This window comes from Dromaius novaehollandiae, chromosome 2 (assembly GCF_036370855.1).
Source record: "Dromaius novaehollandiae isolate bDroNov1 chromosome 2, bDroNov1.hap1, whole genome shotgun sequence".
Lineage (NCBI taxonomy): Eukaryota > Metazoa > Chordata > Aves > Casuariiformes > Dromaiidae > Dromaius > Dromaius novaehollandiae.
In genome coordinates this window covers 22,107,880-22,129,751 of record NC_088099.1, presented here as the reverse complement: position 1 = coordinate 22,129,751, position 21,872 = coordinate 22,107,880, and the positions used below count along the sequence as shown (strand labels likewise).

The window sequence follows — 21,872 nt, the reverse complement described above, 5'->3', positions numbered from 1 at the left end:
CATACGTGATTTAAAATAATTTTTCCTTTTATCAGGTTAAACATAAAACATGAGGGCTCTTGGATAAAGTGAAACCAATGCAGTATATTGACAGAAGTTAACATCTTTAAAAAATGAAACTGCAGATCACAGCTTTATACTGAGATACCTTAGTCATTATGTAACCTTAATAAGTACTGCTGTTGCCTTCTTTGAAAATACAGCTTGTTGGAACTTTTTCTTTCCTAATTAATGAGCTCTGTTCATGCTTGTCCTTGGAGGTCGTGGACTTGATTCTCCACTGCCAGGCTGTTGCTTGTCATTTACCACTATCCAACAGCCATATGTACTAAATGCACTGTACATAATGCACTGAAGTGACAGCATCTTGTATCTATCTCAAACTGAAGGAAATAATTACACAAGTAAAGAATCAAATGCCAGGAGGAAAATGATCAATCAACTACACATCTGTATTTATTCTGAGTTTTGTGTATGCTATGTTTAATATAACATAAATTTTGATAGTCTGAAATGCAGCAGTGTATCAACCAGTCTTGTTCCTTATAAATTAGACCTTCCCAGAATGACCATCAAAAACAGCAAAAATCTTGTCTGTTTTTTATTTCTCACTCTGAGTGAAATGAGCCATTACGCCAGGCCCAGGCAGCAGCAACATAGGCAGTGCTAAAATTCGTTCCCTGTATTACCAATATAGATATTAGGAAATAATGAGCCGGAAATCCTAGAAGCAAAATTGGAGGGGTTAACTTTCTCCCCTCCAGGGTGACTTTCCCATAAGAACTTGCTAATAGCAAAAGACATTTTGTCAGGCAGGATAGATTAGGATGTGCACTGGGATGGAAGGATTCAAGTGCTATTTCATCTATCCTTCTCTCTTGCTCCTCCTGTTTCAACCACGAGGAGCTTCTTGTCTGAATGGTTTGGAATGGCTATCTCTGTATTTCAGATAAGCTTAAGACTCATGTAAAATGTGCTGTTACTAATTAGTCAAGATATAATTAGTCCAAAGAAATTAATTGTACATAAATAATACGGAATTTCAGCTTCATGGCTCAAGAGACAAATTCAGAGCCTTTTCAGCATTGTCTGTCTTAAAAATAAAATGGCAGAAAAGGATTATTAAGGGATCTCTTCAAATTCTCATTACCCTTCTAATGGAGATTCAACACATTGCCCAGGAGACATGGCTGATCTCTGCTGCAAAAGGTCGTTTCATCACATCAGCATTTGTGTATCCCCAGTTGCTCACATCAGAGATGACGCTAATAGTGACTTTGAAGATGCAACTTATCTGTCTCCCCACTGAAAATAAAGCACTCTAAGTACAGTCCATGCACAGCAGTAGGTGGTTGATTAAGAGTTCTCCTTCATTAATTAGACTTCAACTGAGCCATCTCTTGGGTGGGTACCACAAGCTGCTCTGACCTACCTGGAGCTGTTTAAGTAATTAAAGTTCATTTCAGGATTGCATACGTCAAGGACTGCACATAGAAAGTTGAGGTCTGACTTCATTTCCTATATTACTGCCTGATATTATTACTGCTTATCATTAATACAGTTTTGCAGTAGCATCCACAGACCCAAGTCTGGGTGTTGAGACTGTGTTACTGTGGCTGCAAAAGCATAGTAAAATGTATTCTTTGCCCTCATTGCAAACAGCTAGGGAAACCTCTTCCAAGTCCTCAAAGACACTATGAATTTATACAGTGTTTGATTTGAAACTTACCTTTTCATCTTTTTTTCGTGGTAATTTTTATTTGATTCTTTGATGAGAAAAGGAGGACTTCTGTTAACGTGTCAGCCACCTTGGCTAGTCTTACATACACTGGTCAGAGTATAAAGTCTATGGAAAATGTCATGGGATGAGAATAATATCATTTCAACACCAACCTCACACAGCTGCAAAGGAGTGCCCACTCAACAAAGAATCAGACTCTGAAAAGTGGGTACATGTATCTCATTTCTTCAGGACAGTAGGTTCTATGTTTTGTATTATAGGTTTTGTTTAGTGTCCAAAATTGATGGTTTGTTGGTTGTTGCCTATAATGGTTTCTGGATTTTGCTTTAAGAATATACAAATTTGTATCATCCGTGTGGACTCTTCTGAGGCCTCAGAGTATGAGGGCTAATCTGCTAAGAAATTCTTTCGTCTTTATGTACAATTTTGATGAATCACAGAGGCTTCACTGTCATTGCTACAGCAAAATAGCTTAGTCTGTGGAGGACTTGGAAAAACAGCATCAATATTTTTAACTGAAATTCAGCAGAGAAACATGAAGAGCTTTGGGATGATGTTTTCCCAGTCTGTGTTACTAAGTTAAGCCCTTGCATTCTTAGTTTCTTAACTAAGGCTGTAGACTTAGTAACCAAGTGTGGGGCATGTGTATGTCCAGATCACTGTCCCGACGGTTGACTTGACAGGAAAAGCCTCATTCTTCAGCTGTTATTAGAAAGAATGTTATTACTATTATTTTTCATGTGGCTGTAGCTGTTTGAGAATTCAGAAGCAGTGTGAAAATCATTTGAACATGAGCACTGCACTATCTTTTAACAGTCAGAGGGCAACATCGTAGATAGGACAGGCTCATCAAGAAGTTTTCTTCTGTCTCGCTGTCCCTCATCTCCCTCTCCCAGGTTCACCTCAGCCAGATGTTCATCTAGCAGCTGCTAATGTTATCCAACTATTGTGTAGCAGAGAGGAGACTGTTTAATATAAAATAATATATAGCAGTATATCATCTGCAGACCTGTAAAATAGTCTCATGCTTCTGGATTTCATATCAGAATCTCCAACTATCCTATACAAGGCCATGCCTATAATATTTATTAATTTTAAAAATATCCCTCAGCTTTCCAGATGTTCTTAATGTATGATACTGCAGTGAAATAACTGGAGTAGCTTGTTTAGAGTTATTTATATTTTATTTTAACTTAATGGTCTACAAGTGTTATATTCTCTAATCTGAGTTACTGGCAGATTCTGGTACTAACTATTAAAAATCTCATTCTACTCTCTTCTCTCAAGTTAGTGATTTTTCCACAAGGGCTCTTTCTGTAGGCATTTAGATTATCTGAAGAATAGGATACCATAAAGGGATCAAAATCTTGTAAAACATCTATAAAGCAATCTTTCTTTGTATCTCTAACACAGTGCCCCCTTTATTGTGTGACCAGAAACACTTGACTTCAGTAAAAGCAATGGGCAGTGCTTATAGGAGCTGAGAGCCAAAGTTGTTAATGAACAACTTTCCCATTTTTTCTTGCAGTGTTAGTGAAAGTTGCAGGCATCTAGGCAAGCTGCAACTTTTCTATTCTGTTGTTTCTTACTTGAAGAGAGGGCATTTTGTAAGTAATGAAGGACCAAACCTCAGAAAGAGTTAAACGAATCACCAAATTATAATCAGGGTTTTGTTTTTTTTTTTCTGATAATTTTATATTTTACCTTAGTGGCAGGGACTACTGCTAAGCTTTGCTGCCAAAGATAAAAATGAGCAAATAAATTAAGGTGTGAAGCTGTAAGTGAGAAATATTGACTAATTGGTGTACTCACTTGTCTCTTTTTGTTGTTGTTTAGCGCTGGTCTTTCCATCCTTGTCTTTGAGGAGTAGGTATGTTGTCTCTGTTATCTTCATCTTTTTCTCCTTGCCTCCTCCCTCTCCCTGTAAATATTCTCTATATTTGATACCTTACAATATTTTTCCCACCTATTTGTTTTTGTAGTTAGCCTAATCATTTACAAAGTTTTGAAGATAATATTTTTGTTCTACTTTATTATTATTTATTTTTGAATATTCTGATATTATTGTTTATTTTCTAAGTAATGGACGTATTAGTAGGTGACACTTTTCTGGTGACAGCCTCGATGGACACAGGGGAAAATCATTTCACTGGGCTGAATTACACATGTTGACAGTCTGACATAAGTTTCCTAATTGATTTGTATCATGAAACATAAAAAAATACTATTAGCATTCCATGATTTGGAGGAGAATAAATGGCTATCCTAAGTTATTAAGCAGTTGATTATAAAAACTGTAAGAGTGCATATTATTTTTCTTAAGATGAACTAGTTATCTGTAAGACTAAAAGGAGCTTAACTTACTTGTCCAGAATTCAAACATAGCTAACACAAATATGCAGAAATACTTCTTTAGTAAACAGAAACATAACAACATATGAAGATACAACTGGGTAGTAGGATTTTCCCATCCTGTTCCCAATATATGTGTTTGCCTTATAAGAACTACTTCTTTGCAGGTCTGAGGTGAGCCAGGACCAAATGGTTCCAGAGCAGCCAGTGGTGTTTCTCTTGCCACATCTGAGTAGTGCTTGTGCACGGATGCAAAACTGTTTTCTCTTTCTTTCTTTTCAGCCAAGTAAGTTCTGTAGTAACAAGAAAGAGGGCAATTTTTGTTAAAAGCATATCTAGCTCAACAGAAAATATGGCAAATGCAGAAAAAGGAAATTACACAATTGAGAGGAATCAAAAAAGATTTTGACGGGTGATTACCATCAGATTGCAATGTTCCTACATGGATCCACAGGGCTTGGTATGAGCCCAACTGCAATTTGATATTTGTAAAAATATCATCACTCAAAAAAAAAAAAAAAAAAGAACTGCTTACAAATGACAATTTTTTGTAGTATGCTGAAGAAGAAGGAGGGATAAAGGGAACAGATATTCTCAGTTGCTGAATGCAATGGGTCTTCAGCCCAGCCAGAGCTATCAGCTGAAATTGTGCTGCTTTTTCTTTAAAGTGAGCATGTCAGAAGATACTGCTGGCTCCATTCGCTAAAGCTAGGGTTCAGTGGTCTAGAAATTACTAAACTTGAGCAGGATTACTCCTTAATCAAAGAAAACTCAGATCTGTTGGGTAAAATAGATTAAATAAATCTTCCATTTGCCCGCTGTGTCCTGGTAGGGCTACTACTTTCCTCCATGCCTGTTCTGATGTCCAGCAATTTTCAGTGGTCCCCTGAGTTGCAGCAAACCCCACACCAGCCTCTTTTTGTCTTAAGTGAAGTTTTCTTCCTTCTATCATTTCTGAGACTAAAATAAAGATCTGTTTTCTGGCATACCCCACTCTTTTCAGGATTCTTCCAAATTTCACTGAGGATGCAGACAGATATTTGCTGCTCCTGTCATTCATCCCTTCCTCTCCCTCGAGAGTGCCTCAGCATGAAGCTGTGGGGAAGAGTCAAATATGCAATACCGCATGATAAGCCATGACAAGCAACTCAGTTCTGCTTTCTCTCACATGTTCAGATTAGAAAAAACCTTCACATAACAATTAAATTGCATATATGTGAGATTGCATATTTTACATTTAATGGCAGAATAGCAAACCATAGTGACCGAATAGAAATTACAATTAAAAAATTGGTGACTATTGAAAAAAATCTTGGTGTTATGGTGAGAAAGCAACTCAACATAAGATCCTCCAAAGTTAACACAGTTTGTGAATGTGTAAAGAAAGAAATTAAAGTGATATCAATTACCTATTCATACAACATTAGTAGGACTGAAAGTCGATTATTACCTTCACTTCATTCCGAAGCTTCTTTTTAAAAGAAAGTTGAAGAGTTGTGGCCCTCATAAACCACCCCCACACAAATAATTAAAAAGTTAATAAAGTTGTTCGAGCGAGGCACTTAGAGTGAGGTTCAGCTTATCAAGTAGGATGCCTGCACTTAGGTGTCAATATGTAGCTATACCCCTACGATCCCTTTACACTATTTGTGATTTAGGATGCCTAAATGTCAGTGCCTACTGCTATTTGAGACTCTCTGGAGTAACCAGAAGAGCTGCACGGGGCACTTAGAATCACCACATGCCTTCAGGAGATCTTTCTTCTCATGCAGCTGGAGACCTGTGTCTCCAAGGCCTCTGCACTCTGGTGGAGAAGGCCACAATAAAAGCTAGTAGCTGAAAGTTAAAATCAGACAAATGCAAATGAGAAATGGTGCACATTGTATTGGTGATTGTGATTAACTGTTATAACAAAATATCAAAGATTGTGTTAGATTGTTTGTATTTTAGTTACTTCAAATCAAGACTGGATTTGGTACAGTCTCTGGGAGATATAGCTTCAGTTGGTCATGTGATACGATGCATGCTTAGTGGTAGGGAGCGGTAAGGTTCTGGTCCACAGACTATTTATTCATTTTTACTCATCAGCTATAAAATGTGTGTACATTCCCCAGCTCAGGACCAAGAACCCTAGTTCATTTCACTCCTTCTCCCCTTTTCTTTTTCTAGCACCATATCCCTTCTAGTCCTGTGTAACCAGTGACTCAGTTTAGTCAAAGAGGCAAATGTCTCATTTTTTCCCCTACCTTTGCCTAGTCTTTACAGAGCACCCCAGAGCTTTCTGTCTCAAGCTGGAAGCCGAGGGAGACATACAAATCTAGATATCCTACTTCTTGGGTAAATGTTCTAGCTACAACACCAATATGCAAAAGGTGAGGGTGTGCTAGCTAAATATTTCAGATAAGATTCAGCTTGGCTCTTCCATGTAGCTGTCTGTAGATGATGGATTGACTGTCTGGCTTCCAAATAGTTACAAGTACCACACATTTTCTGTGGTTTCCCATAACACAGGTATATCAATGCGTCATTGATTGGAGCTTCCCATTGAAAGCTACAAAATCTCTGTGCTTTTCTATAAAAGAGAAATCCTTTAATTACTGAGAATGCGGCTTTGTAATGCTAATGTTCTTTTAACATTTCTCAGTATAATAATTCTGTCCTTCCTTCTCCCTCCACAAAAGACATGCACCCATGCACAAAACTCAGATACACACAGAGTTATTTTACCCCAGAAGTAAGGTTAGAGAGTGTCAAACTTCCAAAATCAAGCATTCTGTCAAGTAAAGAAATCTCTCAGACTTACTTATCCATCTTATTCATATGTTTTATGATGCTAATTCACAAATGTATGTTCATCTATTACTTTTTCATGAGATTGTTGCTAAATTTAGTACACAAATAGTCAGTGCTCCATGAATGAGCAGTATTTAAATATTTTTTTGTATGTGTGTTGCAGTACTGTTAACTCTTCCAAATGTGCTGAGAAAAAAAAATAGCTTTTGCTGACTAAGTATGCATCCTGGTCAGTCAGAATTAAATCAGTTAGAGTGGATTTGTGTAAAATAGTGCCTAACAATATAGTGCTTCCAGTGTTTCCCCAGCCTTTAGGTGATTAATTCTATTTTCATCTACATATTCTTGTGCTGCTCCAGGTGATGCTGTGTCCCATAAGTCAAGAAGGGAGAGTAGCTGATTAGAGACGGGTATTTCCTCCAGCTAGTGCTTGGCCCCTTATCTTGAGATTGAGTCCAGTAGAGGCCACAAACACGTGATGAAACTGTGAGCTGGCAATATTGAAGAAGCAGCGTGTTCTGGTCTGTAATGGACTACTAAATTGTGTAGACTTAGAGGATAATTTATCTCACTAGCAAGTATAATTGGCATAACATCTGGTATTAGTTTGAATATCTACAGAATCCTGCAGGTTTAGGGTGTTTGGTTATACCAAACAAAACTCCAGAGTCTGTTAATACTTATTTTGCTGTATACTTTTGTTAGCACTAAAATAAAAAATTAAGAGAAAATGGTAGGAAAGGGAAAGAGTCAACAGTTTGTAAAAGAAACCAACCATCATACTTATGTGAATACTAGCTGATCCTGAAAACTTAGATTACACAGCACTTTGGTACATAAATATGTGTTCCTAGGCCAATGAAGTGTCTATACTATGCTGATATACTCTATTCTGTGTGTATTTTTTATTCTGTTATATGTGTATTTGTCTATGATGAGCAACTGAGAGCATTCTCTATTGTTTCCATTATCGAATATAAAAGTACTAAGCACGTGAGGTGAAGCAAACAGAAAATTAGAATAATTAGACATGGTTGCAGCTGGTAATTCAAATGTAGTGCTTTATTTTTTAACATAATTTTTCAAGAAAAAGGGGTATAATTTTTACAAGAAAACAGAAAAACTAAAGAGAGAGAGATGGGGGAGAATGACTTCTTTCTCTTCCTTAATCATATATTTCCTGAGTTTGGGGTCCCAGATTGTCAGTTCAGAAAGTCATTTTATTCTCACAGAAGGGATAGCAAGGCAATGAGTCACATTTCTTTTGCTTCCTATAGTATTATGGGAAGATGGACAAGGCAGCCAGCTCTAGTTATTAAAGTTCATTTTGTTTCATTTTTAGCGCTTAGGCTTGTTTTGTGTATTTTTAATTTGCATTTCATTCTATAAATTTTTATCCTGTTCTTTCTGTGACTCCTAAGTGAACTTCTGGTTTCAATAAAGGGCTCAGAAAATTTGCACTGCCTGTGTGCTTGTCACTATTTATGGACCTTGCTTCTCCCTTTTTCATAAATACATGTTTTACTCACAGATGTGGAAAAGAATGGGAAGGAAATCGTTGCCACCTAAGTGCTGAAGCTCTTCAACGGCCAGCTCCCAGTCTCCTTTCAAATGGTAGGTCCGGTAAAAAGGAAGAAATGGCATTCAATTCATTCTCTGAGTGTTTTCTTTTGCTTATTTTTCTGATTGGTCTGATTTTTCAGATATTTGGATTGGGTTGGGTGTTGGTTTCTTGCTGATCAACATTACAGTCGCTGCCTTCTGTTTCCTTTCGAAGAAGAAAGTGCCAGAAACGTGAGTGAAACTTTTAACTGTGTGCAAAAACAGACGCAAATGTGGCATAGAGCAGTGGCTAACTGCCCAGTCTCTTTGGTTTCAACTTTTAAATCTCCCCACAGTCTGTTTGCCTTCATGTGCGGCACTAAACATGAAACCTAGTTTTGCAACAAAAGTTGACCTTCGTGGACCCCAGTCTGGAAATGATGAGTTATGTCTTGATTTCTTAGAATGTTTTGATTGCAACATGGTGTGTTTATTCTTAAATTATAAAGTTCATCCATCTTAACAGCAGTAGCCCTCAGTTTTGAGCATGATGGTTAAATGTGAAAAAAATAGGAGGTATTTGTGGTTTCTTGAAACTTCTGAGGCCACATTAGTTTCTTACATGCACATTCACAGCTCCTCCTGAAGCTACTGAGTACCACATGCACCTGGGAGAACATTTTTGCCATAAATATACACATATTTGAGAACTTTCCCTTTCCCTGTGATAATTGTATGCAATAAAAGTGTTCTACTTTAAAAGATTAGTTTGTTTATAGAAAGCTTCAGTAAATAAGAAAAACTACAAACTGCAAGACTGCAAAGTTATGTGACCTTTTTTCACAAATCACAGTGTTTGCCCCCTCTCCTTCAGTCACTACAGACACACTCACAGTCTGTCTTTATGTTTTATTTTTGTATTAGTCGTCTTAACCAGTGGTTCTTTAGATGTGCCTCACCGATGTCACCTTGTTTCTTCCTTCCACCTATTTCCCCTACTGACTCATCTCACACCCATTATCCAATACTTCTTGCAGTAGAATTACTCCAGTGCAGACCTCTTGGTTTGTGGTCCAAGGAAGTGCCTGACTGGTGGTGAATGAGTACTCGAGATGGTGACTTTTTTTTCAAAATCCATATTTTTTCAACCCAGTACTATGCTTGCTATTAGTACTGTGGAAATAACAGTTGATGCTGTTATCTGACAACAAGAAATAAGTGGTGCTTTATTTCAAAACTTATTTCAAGTGCTTTGGATAATATTATTAGTAGTGGTGGAGATATCTCTTTCTCTAATTACTTGAATTCAGTTTTTTTTTAAAGATATACCTCAGACTCACAGTTCATTGTTTCACAAATCTCATATTTCTTAGCCCTTCTTGTCCTCCCTCAAGTAATGTCTGCTTTCTCTCTTCTCCCTAACATGAAGATTTTTCTGGCATTTTTGTATTATGCTGTTTCTTATTTTCCTCTAATACTTGTACTTCTTTCTCTGTCTCTTACCTTATTCTGCTAATTCCCTCTCCATCAGCAGCTACCTACCAGTGTGTCTCTTCCTCTCCTTCAATAATTCCTGCTGTGCATTGCCTTGTCCATTTTCATGTCATCAGATTTCCCTCACCCTTCTTTTCTTTTTTCTTTTCTTTTTTTCCAGAATTCATCTTCAAAGCTGTCTCTTTTCTTTTAAGCTTGTGCATTGCTATAGACCTTTCTCTCTTCAGGGATGTTGTTATCTCCCAATCTATCTACTAAACTGTGCAAACTCCTGGCCCAATGCTATTGCTGCTGACACCTCTCCTAACACAGCACACTAGCCTTGACAGATAGAGTTGCCTAGTGGACACAGAAGCAAGCTGTTGAAGCAGGAACACTTGGTGGTTGTGCTACTGTTAATTGAGTGCATAGCTTCACCTACTTTCTTTGTGTCTGTTTCCCCTTCTGTTAAGTGGGAATAATGGCATTTCCTTGTCGTACTTCACAGGGACTCTGAGACTTAATTCATTCCCATTTATAGAACTTTCTGAGGTTGACATATGGGAAGGCACCTCAGAAGTGCAAGATAAGTTGTATTGTAAGAGTTGCTTGAAATTTTTTGTAATTTCAATTACTATTTTTACAAAAAAGGCTGATTTTTTTCTCAAAACAATTTCATTCATGTTTTAATCAACAAATAATTTTTTCGTATGCTACTTCTCTTGTGCCCCAAACACCTCCCTTTACATTTTTTTTTCCTAAGTGTTTGCTTAACTGCTGCACTGACATCTACTTCTCTTTCACCTTCATATCAGCATTCAAGCAATATTTTTTCCTTTCATGTAATTATACATGCTAAAAAAAAAATCGGGTGGTCTTTATTTCTACATCGGAAAGGTACTACTCTACAATATGCCAAACAATTAAGTGTGTCCTGTTCAATATGAGGAAAAAAGGATGAATGAGGATCTTCTTACTGTAATGGCACTAGGAAAATACATCAGCCAGGAAAATACATCAGCCCTGACATGAAAAAGAAACTCAATTGTGAAGAAAAGGGTTATATAGCTTACACAGCAGAGCTCATTCTGGTCTTGATTTTTCAATGTAGCTGCCAAAAAATGTAAGTTATGATGATGGAGATTTTTGTGGTTCCAAGTATTACCTATTAGGAGCTGGACAAAGATTATCAAGTCATTCTACCTGTGGTACAGAAAAAAATTTAGATTTCCATTATTTTTAGTCACTGTTAACTTAACATGTTTGTCCAAGTATATTTTATAGGCATCTTATCAAGAAAGAGTCTATCTACTAAATCACAGATTCTAATGAAATCTCACACTTTAATTTTGAGAACATAAACTCATCCAGGCAGTTTGTCTCTTCCTCTCCATCTATACAGTGCCTAGCAGGACTTGCTAAAGAAAAATCGTAACTGGAAACATGATAGCAAATTAATGCCAGTTATTGCTTGACTGCTTAATCAGTTAATCAGAAGCGACTAGCCAAATGCAGTCAATGTTATAATACTGCAGTTTAGATCTTTAAGATAAGGCTTTAGAATAAGAAATAACTTGTGTTTGCCTAAGTCTGTAAAATGTACAATGTGACAGCACCACACAGAGGCATGAGATTTTATTCTTGCTTTTTTTAAAGGTGATTTGATGAACTAAAGGCATTTAATTGTGCACATAATACTTCCCTGCAACTCATTTTCACTTCAAAGGCTGGTGTTCCCTTTTAGCTTTCCTGAGTCATGTTGTTTTCTTGAAGGCATTAGGCACTAGAGGAACTCCATCCTCTGAGTGTCTGCTTAGCCTTCTTTCACACAGATGCTTTTGCGCACTGGCTTTTGCACACTGCCTTTTGATAATTGCTATTACTAGCTACTTTTTAATAATTTCTGCTGGATTTTGTTTTTTTTTCTTGCTGTTATAGAATGACACATGCAGACTTTTGCAGCTGGTCCTCCACAGGCACGCCAGCACTTGTGAGTGCCAACTCCCAGGAGATTTTAGAATGGAGGGCCTGGTCTATCATACCTCAATGGAAATAGTGTAAGAATGTGCACAGGAGCTAGAGGATAAGTTTCAGAGTTCAATATAACTGATTTTCTTCATTAGAAAACCAGGTAGCAGGCAGTAGGGGTGTAGGCTAGTGACCCCCCTCTAGATACTTGCTGACTTAGAAGTTGTGACTAGCTGTGATGAGAACCAGTGAGTTGCGTTTCATCCTTCTTTTTCTTCACAGGAAAGACTGATAGTGCCTTAGCCCTTCCTTCCAACTCAGAAAAAATGCTCTGCTTTTCCCTCACTCTATCCTTCTTCTTTAGCAAGAATTTCATCTGTCAACTGCAAGCTTTAAAATCTTCTGGCTGAATGGGAGTTACTGGAAGTCATCACATAAGTTTATTTACTAATGGACAAAAGCAGCCTGCCACATGGGTTGGCAACAGTTTATTTCATTACCACAATGGCATTCAGATATGCAAGCAACTTCCCAGCTCCCCGTTGGGGATATGTGAAACTTTTGTAAAGAAACCCCAAATCAGAGGACACTTATAAGTTTCTCACATTCCTGTTCATGCTCCAGAGATGACGTGTTCTTCTTCAAAGGGAAGACTGCCAGCTACCTCACTCCTTCAGTGGCATCTGTCCTTTTTGACCGAACAGAAGCAGGATTCATTTTGGCTTCCATTTTATTACAGCTGCCCTCATGCTTCATTTTACTTTCAAGAATAACATTTTAAAAAGTGAGAAGCAGATATTTTTTGCCCAGCTAAGCTATGTTTCTTCGCTATTGCCTCCAACGTTGCCAATGTCCCTGGATCCTCTAAGCTTGCTTCTTTACAATTCTTGATCTGTGCCATCAGCTGCAATGCTAATGTATGACAGCAGTTATCAGTCCTGTCAGTCATAATGAGCACAGAACACAAAATTTTCCAAGGGGTATATATTGGTAATGTATCTTAGCACATAGGCAACAGAAAGTGAACAACTGAGGAGCTCCGAGAAAATAGTTTAAAATGATAGAAAATCATGGAAAAATAGGACCTTCAGAGTCCATCCTTTTCCCTGCCACAGGAAAGACTCAAGTCACTTCTGAGTTTGCACTTAAAGACCTCTAGCCATGGACTTGATGGCCTTCTCAGTCTTGGTGCTTCAGTTAAAAAGTTAGAAAATTTACTGTTAGAAAGTTTTAGTTACAGTAAACAGTTAGTATGTCTTTCTGCAATTTAAGTCAATTACTTCTTGGCCTGTTCAGCATGGACATGAACAGATTATTCCCCTCCACCTTGCAAAAAGCTTTTTAAATACTTCAAAGCTGTTGTCATGCCTCCTTACAGTCTGCTTTCTTTAGGCTAAACAAATACAGTGCCTTCAGCCATCTTCATAGTTAAGGTTTTCTTAAAACTAAGATCATTCTCACTGCTATCCCCAGGACTCTCTCCAATTAGACCACATCCTTTTGGAAGTGTGGTGTTCAGGAGTGGGTGGAGTGTTCCAGGGGAGGCTTTCCAAGTAGATCTGAAGGATTGCCAGAGGTGGTTGTTGGCTACACCTCTGTTTCTATATCCCAGAATAGTAAACAGAATGACAAGAGAATGACATTTAGGGAGTCTTGTTCCGCTTATGAATTGGAAAGAAGACGGATGATACTGTAGAAAGAGAAAAAGGTGCAGTTTTATGGGGGGGGGGGGGGGAAAGAACTAGGAAGCAGCAGGCTTACGTGTTGTTTGTGAGTTGTTTTCTTAGGCTAATGCTGCTATCCAAATCCATTGCTTCTTCTGTAGAATACTTTTTTAACTGGATGAAACCCAGTGCTATAGTGAGAAGTCTTTAGTTATCTCTGCTATTATTCAGTTTTTCTGAAATGTGTATCTCATCACCATCATATATAGGAAAGGAAGCAAAGAAACTGGAGGTGACATGCTGAAAGAATAGAGGAAATTGCTTGGTCTATAGACTTCAAGATCATCAAGATGAAAGATGCAAAGAACTGATTAAAAAAAAAAAATCAATTAGGTTTCCTAAAGTGACTCAGAAGGTACAAAGCACAGACATAGGATGCCCAGGCAGCATATTAACAGTCTAATCAAGCAACCAAGTGAATTGCCCCCATTTCTTCTGTGGGATGTACAAAAGAGAGCATACTTCTGCAAACCTAAATTGGATTTGAGAGATTTTATAAATGGTTTAGAGATGGAGATCTTAAGTTACAGTTATTGTTTGAAGCAGAACCATTAAAACATCTATAAAGATTTATTTTAAGAGATTATATTAATTAGTAGCTTATTTGGAAAGCTTATTTATTGACTCTTTGGCCCACTAACATTTTTTTAATGAACCTAAACCTGATGACAAATGCTCTTCCAGTATTGTATTTCCTACAAAATTGTGTATGGTCTAAAAGATATATTTAATTTTTCATTGAAAGGTGAAGTAAAGAATTCTGAGCTATTTCTTCCAGACTGATTAAATCCAGATACATTCATTTTCTATTAAAAAGCATGATGTTACTCAACAGTCCCTTTAACCACTGGCAGGCATCTCTCAGAAGTGGTAGTGAAGAAACCTACAACAACGCGGCAGTTTTTGCTACTGCAGAATGCAAATAAGCTTAGCAAAGTTATCAACCACGTGATCTGGTCTACATCCCAACATGATTAATCCTCTCCTTTCCTGTTGTGGTATTTCTGGTTATGTCAGAAAACCCAGTTCTCTCTGAACTGCCTTACCCACATGTTTGTTTTTTTTTTTTTTTTCCCCCTAAATAACCATATGCTTGGCATTTTTAACCCTAATTATTCTCTGCCTGGTACAATTTTCTGAACTTGGCATTTAGGGGTTTTCTACATAAATGAGCTTCATAAACATGTCCAATTGATTAATTATTTTGGACCATAATTTTTGTGAGTGATGTGTTAACTTCCATATTGTACAGTGGTAACACATGCATAACTGTCTTCCCATCATGAGGCCTTGTGACGGGCATATTGCTCTTTACTGTAGCAGTGAGCTATCATTTCTAATGAGGGAAATGTTTCAGTTATGTCAAGTAACAGCAAGCACTGCAAGAATGAGCTTAACTCAAGCCACTGCCATATATCAAGTTAAACTGCCCAATCAAGCAGTTTAAAATTGGGGTGTAAACTGATGACCATATGGCAACACACAACCTGCTGAGTAATAGCACCATTTTATGCTGTCCTCAGCACTATCCGTATTGGTGACAGAGTACTGGAGTGGATATGCCACTACTTTGTTCTAATAAGAAAACCTTCATCTTTTTAATTAACTAAAGATGGAATGTATTGTGTTCACTTCCAGAGATGTATGCCCAGCATGTAAAGTAATGAGGACGTGGCATCTCAGTTCCCAAGCACACTCTTCTTCCATCCAATTGACAGATAATAGCACCTATGTAAATGTGTGATTAAATTTTCACTTGAATATTTTTGAAGTCTTTTAGGTAGTCCAAAAATATTTCAGAAATTTTTAAGGATAACGATTGGTATTCCCTCAGAGATATGTTAAATTCACACACAGGGTGTACCAATACATATGTTTGTATAAGTACATACATATACAGGATATATAGGCATGCATGTGCATGTATGTATGTATATATATATAGAGTGTGTGTGTGTGTGTGTGTGTGTGTGTGTGTGTATGTTAACACACACATATACAGGAATTACATGCAAGGTAATACACTCAAGGTGACATCCAAAGCACTGCTTGGTGGGAATGTTCCTAAGACGAGGAGAACAATTAAAAAGCCTTTTCTCCATTTCACCCAAGTCTGGGGCACATAAATTCAATCAGTGCCCATATTTTGGACCATCAAATTCTCTAAGATTAGGTGCGCAGCTACTTGTAAAATGCCCTAATCTGAGTAACTGGGTGTCTGCTTCCTCTTAAGCTCTTCTATAACTCAGACCTAAAGTGGAGGGACATCTGAAATGTGCTTGATGACAAGCAAGTGTGAATTGTCAGGCTTGAAACAAACCTCACATGCATAGGCAGAACCAATTTCAGCGCTAGATACAGCAACCACAGACACTGTTGAAGAATACAGCTAGCACTTCGTGCCTACAGTTTTGCATAATATCCTACTGTGAGTGGACTTGCACAAGAAGTTGGACACCTGTGTTCAGTGTCATTCCTGGCCTCAGGACAGAGCTAAGTACTTGGCATGCTGATGCCCAGATATGCAGCCTTGCACAAATTGCCTAAGTTCGGTAGGGGTGTGGAGGAGGAAAGAGAATCAGACCAATCCCTTTCCTTAGCATTTCCTATGGGCACGTTAAAGGTGGTTCCCACTGTGAATTGTGTGACTTGCATTGCCTTTTGGAAGTGTCTCCACTGACTGTAAGCAGAACCTACGTACTTAATTCTGGATCATGCTCTTAGGCCACATAGTTGGTTTGTAATGTCTAAACGAGACACCAAAATTAAGGTATGCAAATCTGTCCCTTTGGGCACTAGCTTGCAAGCAGAGACAAGTTCCTTACAAACTTCTTATCTGAGTTTGCTTCTGGCCTTAAGTTTTGTGATCTATGGTGAAATTTTAGAGTAGAAATCAATTCTGTATCCTTTTTGTGGATTTTATTCAGGGTGATGAATATACAAATACATACACAATACAGGCAGCATATACCTACACTAATATATTATAATTTCAGTAAACTAAATAAAGCATCAGAATACCATGATTAATTAAGGTAACAATTAAGCTGTTGACACTGATGAGACATGTAATCAAACTGAATTACGAGACAGGCATTAGAAGGAATTACTTTTTGTCAGTCTTCTTGTGAAAGATTCTAAGAAGACTGGTCCCTTTTGGTTTAAGACCCAAACTTAGGTTCTTGCACTGATCTAACTCAAAAGGGAGTATATTGCCATGGCCTACATGTGCCTTCTTCCTAAGCATCCATTCTGGTTTTAGATCTTTGCAAGGGAAGTTATCGGGTACTGCCTCCTCACTTGCCCTCGCTGATGAAGCACAGCTTCCTACCCTAGCAGTTCCATCAGCCACGTCTCGATGGCTGCCCTTTTTCCACCTGCACTGCCTTTCCCAGTAACAGGGCCTGTCTAGCAGTTACTAGGGAGACCCTGGTTAAAGCAGCTGTAAGGGTAGCTTTGGAATAGCACCACTTTTTAATATTAAAAAATCTGTCTCTCAATCACAGAGTATTAGCTTTAGGGAACTTTTTCTTTTAGTGTACTGTACTAACACAGCATTCTGTGTGCACACAGGCGTATGCATTCTTATTCATAAAAGCATGAGTGAAAAATAACCAAGCATATCTCTTTAAAAGCAAAGAATAAAAAAAGGAAGTATGTTTCTGCTTCATTCTTCAGTATTTTAACTAATGCAGTTGTTGCTTTCTTGTCTGAAATCAGGGGTTCAGATTAGTCATAGTTTGTAACTCAACTGATCATGTTACATACTAAGTGAGCTGGCCTTTCCACCAACTCATTGTCATCTCTTTTCCTTCTAGATGTTCTGTACTTTAATGGTAAAAAAGAACTTGGTTTTGCTTTCTTAGGGACAAATTTCCACTTGTATGGGATGAGAACACTTTTGATAATTTCAAGCACTGTAGACTATTAGCAACCAGTCATTTATATGGAAAAACTTTAGATCTAGCTAGTAAGTTTCATCACCAAATATCTTTCACTTTTGCAGAATTAATCGGATTAATTTCACAGGTCATATGTGCTTTCAAAGAAGTAATAAATACATGAAGGTTTCTGTCAGGAAAGCATATTTTTAACTTTCTAGTAATGGACATGAGAACCACAATTAGTACAATTATCTACTTAGATGACTAGGACTAAGGCATTGTGTCTACTCATGAATCCTTTGCATTCCAGTAACTTCGGTGCTTCTTAAAATATTCCTGCTGTTATAACAAAAAATATGGGAAACTCCTAAGGAACTTTAAAACTATTTCTGATGATTTTGACCTAAAAATACAAGTTCTTTCCAAATTCATCAAAAAGAATTCTTATAACAATTAAATAACTAAAATATTCTTGAACTCAGACCTAAGACCATGTTAATTACTGAATCACTAGTGTGACAGTAGCAAATCATAGGAAGAATGTGATCTCATCACATTCATGCATGATACAACAATATATCTTTTTAGCTTATATAATGAACATTTTATTGAACATATAGTATACCTCCTGCACTTTATGAATAATGAATAGCTCTATGCATATCCAAAAGTATATTGTATTTTTAGTAGAAACAAATAAAAAAAGATTATTTTCTTTTATCACATGACATACATAGAGCAATGGTTGAACTTCAGTCATTTCAGTAGAGCTAAATCAGGAATATATTTAGCCATACTTTTTTTTTTGACTCAATCTCCTTAACCTTAAACTATTTGGCTCTTTGACAATGTATGTAATACTGTGGGGGTTTTGTTGTTGTCTGATTTTTTAAGGAACCTGGAAGAAAACCCTAATACTTCATTTGCTAACCCATTGTATCAAAACCTTAGTCCACCTGGGAATGTAAAGGTAAGTAGCAATAGCTGCTTCTGTGCATTCCAAAAATGTGAGGCTGCAGTCTTAACATAGGTTTTCCATTGAAACGAATAGCGTAATCCATCAGTGAATGTTATTTAATAAAGGAAATAAGGCTTAAAAAGTATTGCATTTCCTCTAACATTCCATGTAAGAGATCAGTTCCAGAGTCTCCTCAATAGATAAGTAAATTTGAACTTTCAAGAGCATGCTGATGGCTATAGCTAATACTGACTGGGGGCCGAGTCTGAGAAAAAACAATCTTAGGCGAAGTGTTTAGTCAGACATTTAGAAGAAAAAGCCCACTGGCACTTATTTTGGTTCTGAAAAAATAAAAGTCCCACAAAATGCATGATTCAGCACCCAAGTTGCCTGTGTGCACTCTTTAATGAAATAGTTTGTGTTATTTTCCTGATATCTTAAATATACATTGCAGTTTTCATCACTATAAAATTCATGTTGACACTAAACAAACAAGTCTGCAGAGTAGCTGCTCCATGGTCACGCTTTTCCCAAATACCATTTGTTGACCGTAATTAAGAGACTGCTGGAATAATAAAGAAGTTTGAGAATAAAGTATATATCTAAAAGTGAACATACTACAGTAAAAGATGCAAGGCAAGATTTAATTATCAAACTACAATGGTAGCTAAAATTTGTGTTTTACATTTAAGAAGAGAAATGTGATTGACTTAAAATGCAGGTATATTTGCTATTTTATTTATCATTGAAAATAATACAGATGAAGCACCTTGGAGGTAAAAAGAGAAAGCTGAAGTTTAAAGAATCCTTCCTGCCCTCATTTTGATACTACTGTTATTAGTATTGAAAGAATTAGGCTAGGTTTGAAATGGAAAACAAAATTTCCTTATCTTTTCCCTAGTAAGCAATATAAGATTCCACTGCAGTATTGAGCAGGATTAACTATGGCATGCCATTTACTTTCTATAAAAGGTTCCTTACACTTGATTTTAGAAAAATTAGATCAAATTAATTCACTTACAGGTTTGGGTTTGAGAGCGAACTCCAAGTTGGAAATGTTCCCATCACAATCAAGTCCAATTTACCAGGACATTTGTATTTTAGTTAAAATAGATTCCTGATAGGCTTCATTAAATAGCAAGTGGAAAAACAGAAGCATAGTGTCAGAGGAGATATCTTCATAGAAGAGAGCCCCAGGCACTGTGACTGAAGTCCAGTGCTATACCAGATTTTCTTCTCTTTTCTTTGAGATTGGGAAGATAGTTGTTTTCACTGATTCTTCCTATAAAAGGGAGAACAGCAGTTATGAGTTTTCCCTGAGTTTGGTGAGCCTTACATCTGGATGGTGTATCAGCAATCAAAAGATACAGTAAAACATGAGGAATATCTCTAATCTCCAGTCGAATACCCTGAAGTTAGGCATTTGCAAGCATCTAAGTTCCATAAAGAAAAACAATTCTCACTGGACCTTTCTGAGCAGACCTAGCATTGCCACACACTTGCCTCTACTATTGTCTCACAGTTCTGGATCCATAGAGTGTTACTGTGACAGCCATGTGGGAGGATATTTTTTGAATGTCATTCACTGCTGAATAAAAATATACTGAAGCAGTTGTGTGTCTTTTTATAGCCTCGCGGGTATGCTGCTCCGCCTGTTGTTCAAATCAGTGTTTCTCCATGGCACGAGGTATGTAGTAATACATTTCTCTTCTGAAGTAGGATATGTTTTGGGCTATTAAATAAAATGTAGTAGCAGAAGCTAGGGAGAGAAGTCACTTAAAGTCAATGGTATATTGCTATTCCTAAAATTAATACCTCTGTAAATCCGAGAAACATAACTAGGGTTGGACTGGCTGCCAAGGACCTCATAATAACAAGTTCATTAATGTTGCCTAGTGTAGCTACTTGTTACATCATATAGTAGTTCAGACTTTTCCAGTAAGACAGCTGCTCTAGAAAATGTCTAGAATGACAGAAGCCCTTACTTGGAGAGTTCATATATCTTTTCTCAAATATTCTTCATTCAAGAAAATTAGAGTCAGTCACAGACTTATGAACCTTTCAGGAGATGTGTCACTGGTTTGGCATTATTTTTCCTTTAAATTGCAATATGATGTACCAAAATTAGTGACACACTGCAATAGTATGCTATTGTACACTACTGTACACTTTTGTATTCTCCCAAAATAGTACTATATGTGTGTTGCTCTGGTGACAAGTAAACTGAAAGTGGGAATAGATGCAGAAGAATGTTAAGTGACTTGCTGAGGACCAGGTAGCAGATAATGGGTTTAATGGAGCTATGCTAATTTTTATCACCTGAAAATCTGGTCTAAGATGTTTAGAGATTTTCAGGTTTTTTTTCAATTTAACATCATGCATTACTTAGATATTAGAAAAACTAGACATTCATACATCCATTCAAGCAAATAACTTGAATGACTCTTTTTAAAATTTCACTCTATTGTTCTTCTTTTAGAATCTTTCTGATAGAGATGACAATGCTACTTCTTTTCCAAATCCTCTCTACGGTGAGGCAGCAGAAGACCTGAAGAAATTATGTAGTTTCAGGAAAATAGGGATAAAATGGGATTAATATTGCTTGTGACTCTTTGCCTGAAGATTTTTTCTAAAATCTGAAAGAATGCCATGGCATTGTAGCATTTTCAATATGAATGAACATGGAATAACTCTTCTAGTAGAATAATGTGTTCAGAATGTAACATTACATTGAAAATGGAATCCATACACAAGTTAAAAAATATATATGGTCTGTCTTATTTTTGTTGGCATAGAAATAAATTGATAGCTATAACCATGAATTCATTTTACATTTGTACAGTTCAAATTCCAGTATGTTAATAAAAATGTTTAATCAAATCCATATTCCAGAGGTTTGGGAATCATAATTTTGTGTCTATTATTTAAGAAATAATGACTCATTTTTTTTCTGTAATTCTGCCTTAGAAAGAGATTTTAAATGGTTATTTTAACATTGCAAAGGGCAGAAGCAAAAGCAAAGTCATTGTATTACTATAAACATACCAAGTGAAATCAAAGATGGTCATGAATCATGGATTTGAATATCAGCTCAGGACATGATTCAGCAATGTGACGTAACAGTACGTACTCTTGTTTTTAAAGATATAATCATTATTAACCTCAAAAAACATATCTAACCAAATCCCTTCTGGTCAGCTCTGCAGTGCTTACCAAAGCTACTGATCTATTTAGCTTGGATATTGTATTTCTGCTGAATAAGTTGACCTCCCACACAGCCACAACTTATGTCCTCCCAAGCCTACACAAGAAAGATACTGGGGGGGAATTCTGGATTGCCTCCTGATTTTGAACATCATCTGTGATACAAGACATAGCTTGTAATAATGTTTATAGTTTAAATAACCTGACAATCTCTCATCTTCCATAATTCCCAC

General features: G+C 37.0%; 1 protein-coding gene across 3 annotated transcripts in view; it reads left to right on the top strand.

Annotated features, from left to right (window-relative positions):
- The window catches only part of MALRD1 (MAM and LDL receptor class A domain containing 1), a 286,556-nt gene extending 265,237 nt beyond the window's left edge, over positions 1 to 21,319 (top strand). Inside the window, exons 37-41 of one of the 3 annotated variants that reach the window (XM_064505958.1) lie at positions 8,418 to 8,500; positions 8,590 to 8,680; positions 18,372 to 18,447; positions 20,066 to 20,122; positions 20,915 to 21,319. In XM_064505958.1, the coding sequence (XP_064362028.1) occupies positions 8,418 to 8,500; positions 8,590 to 8,680; positions 18,372 to 18,447; positions 20,066 to 20,122; positions 20,915 to 21,031 (424 nt within the window). In that variant the 3' untranslated portion in view covers positions 21,032 to 21,319. The remainder of the gene's footprint in view (positions 1 to 8,417; positions 8,501 to 8,589; positions 8,681 to 18,371; positions 18,448 to 20,065; positions 20,123 to 20,914) is intronic. The other 2 variants (XR_010387580.1, XM_064505959.1) reach the window with 2 other exon arrangements.
- Positions 21,320 to 21,872: the final 553 nt, after the last annotated feature.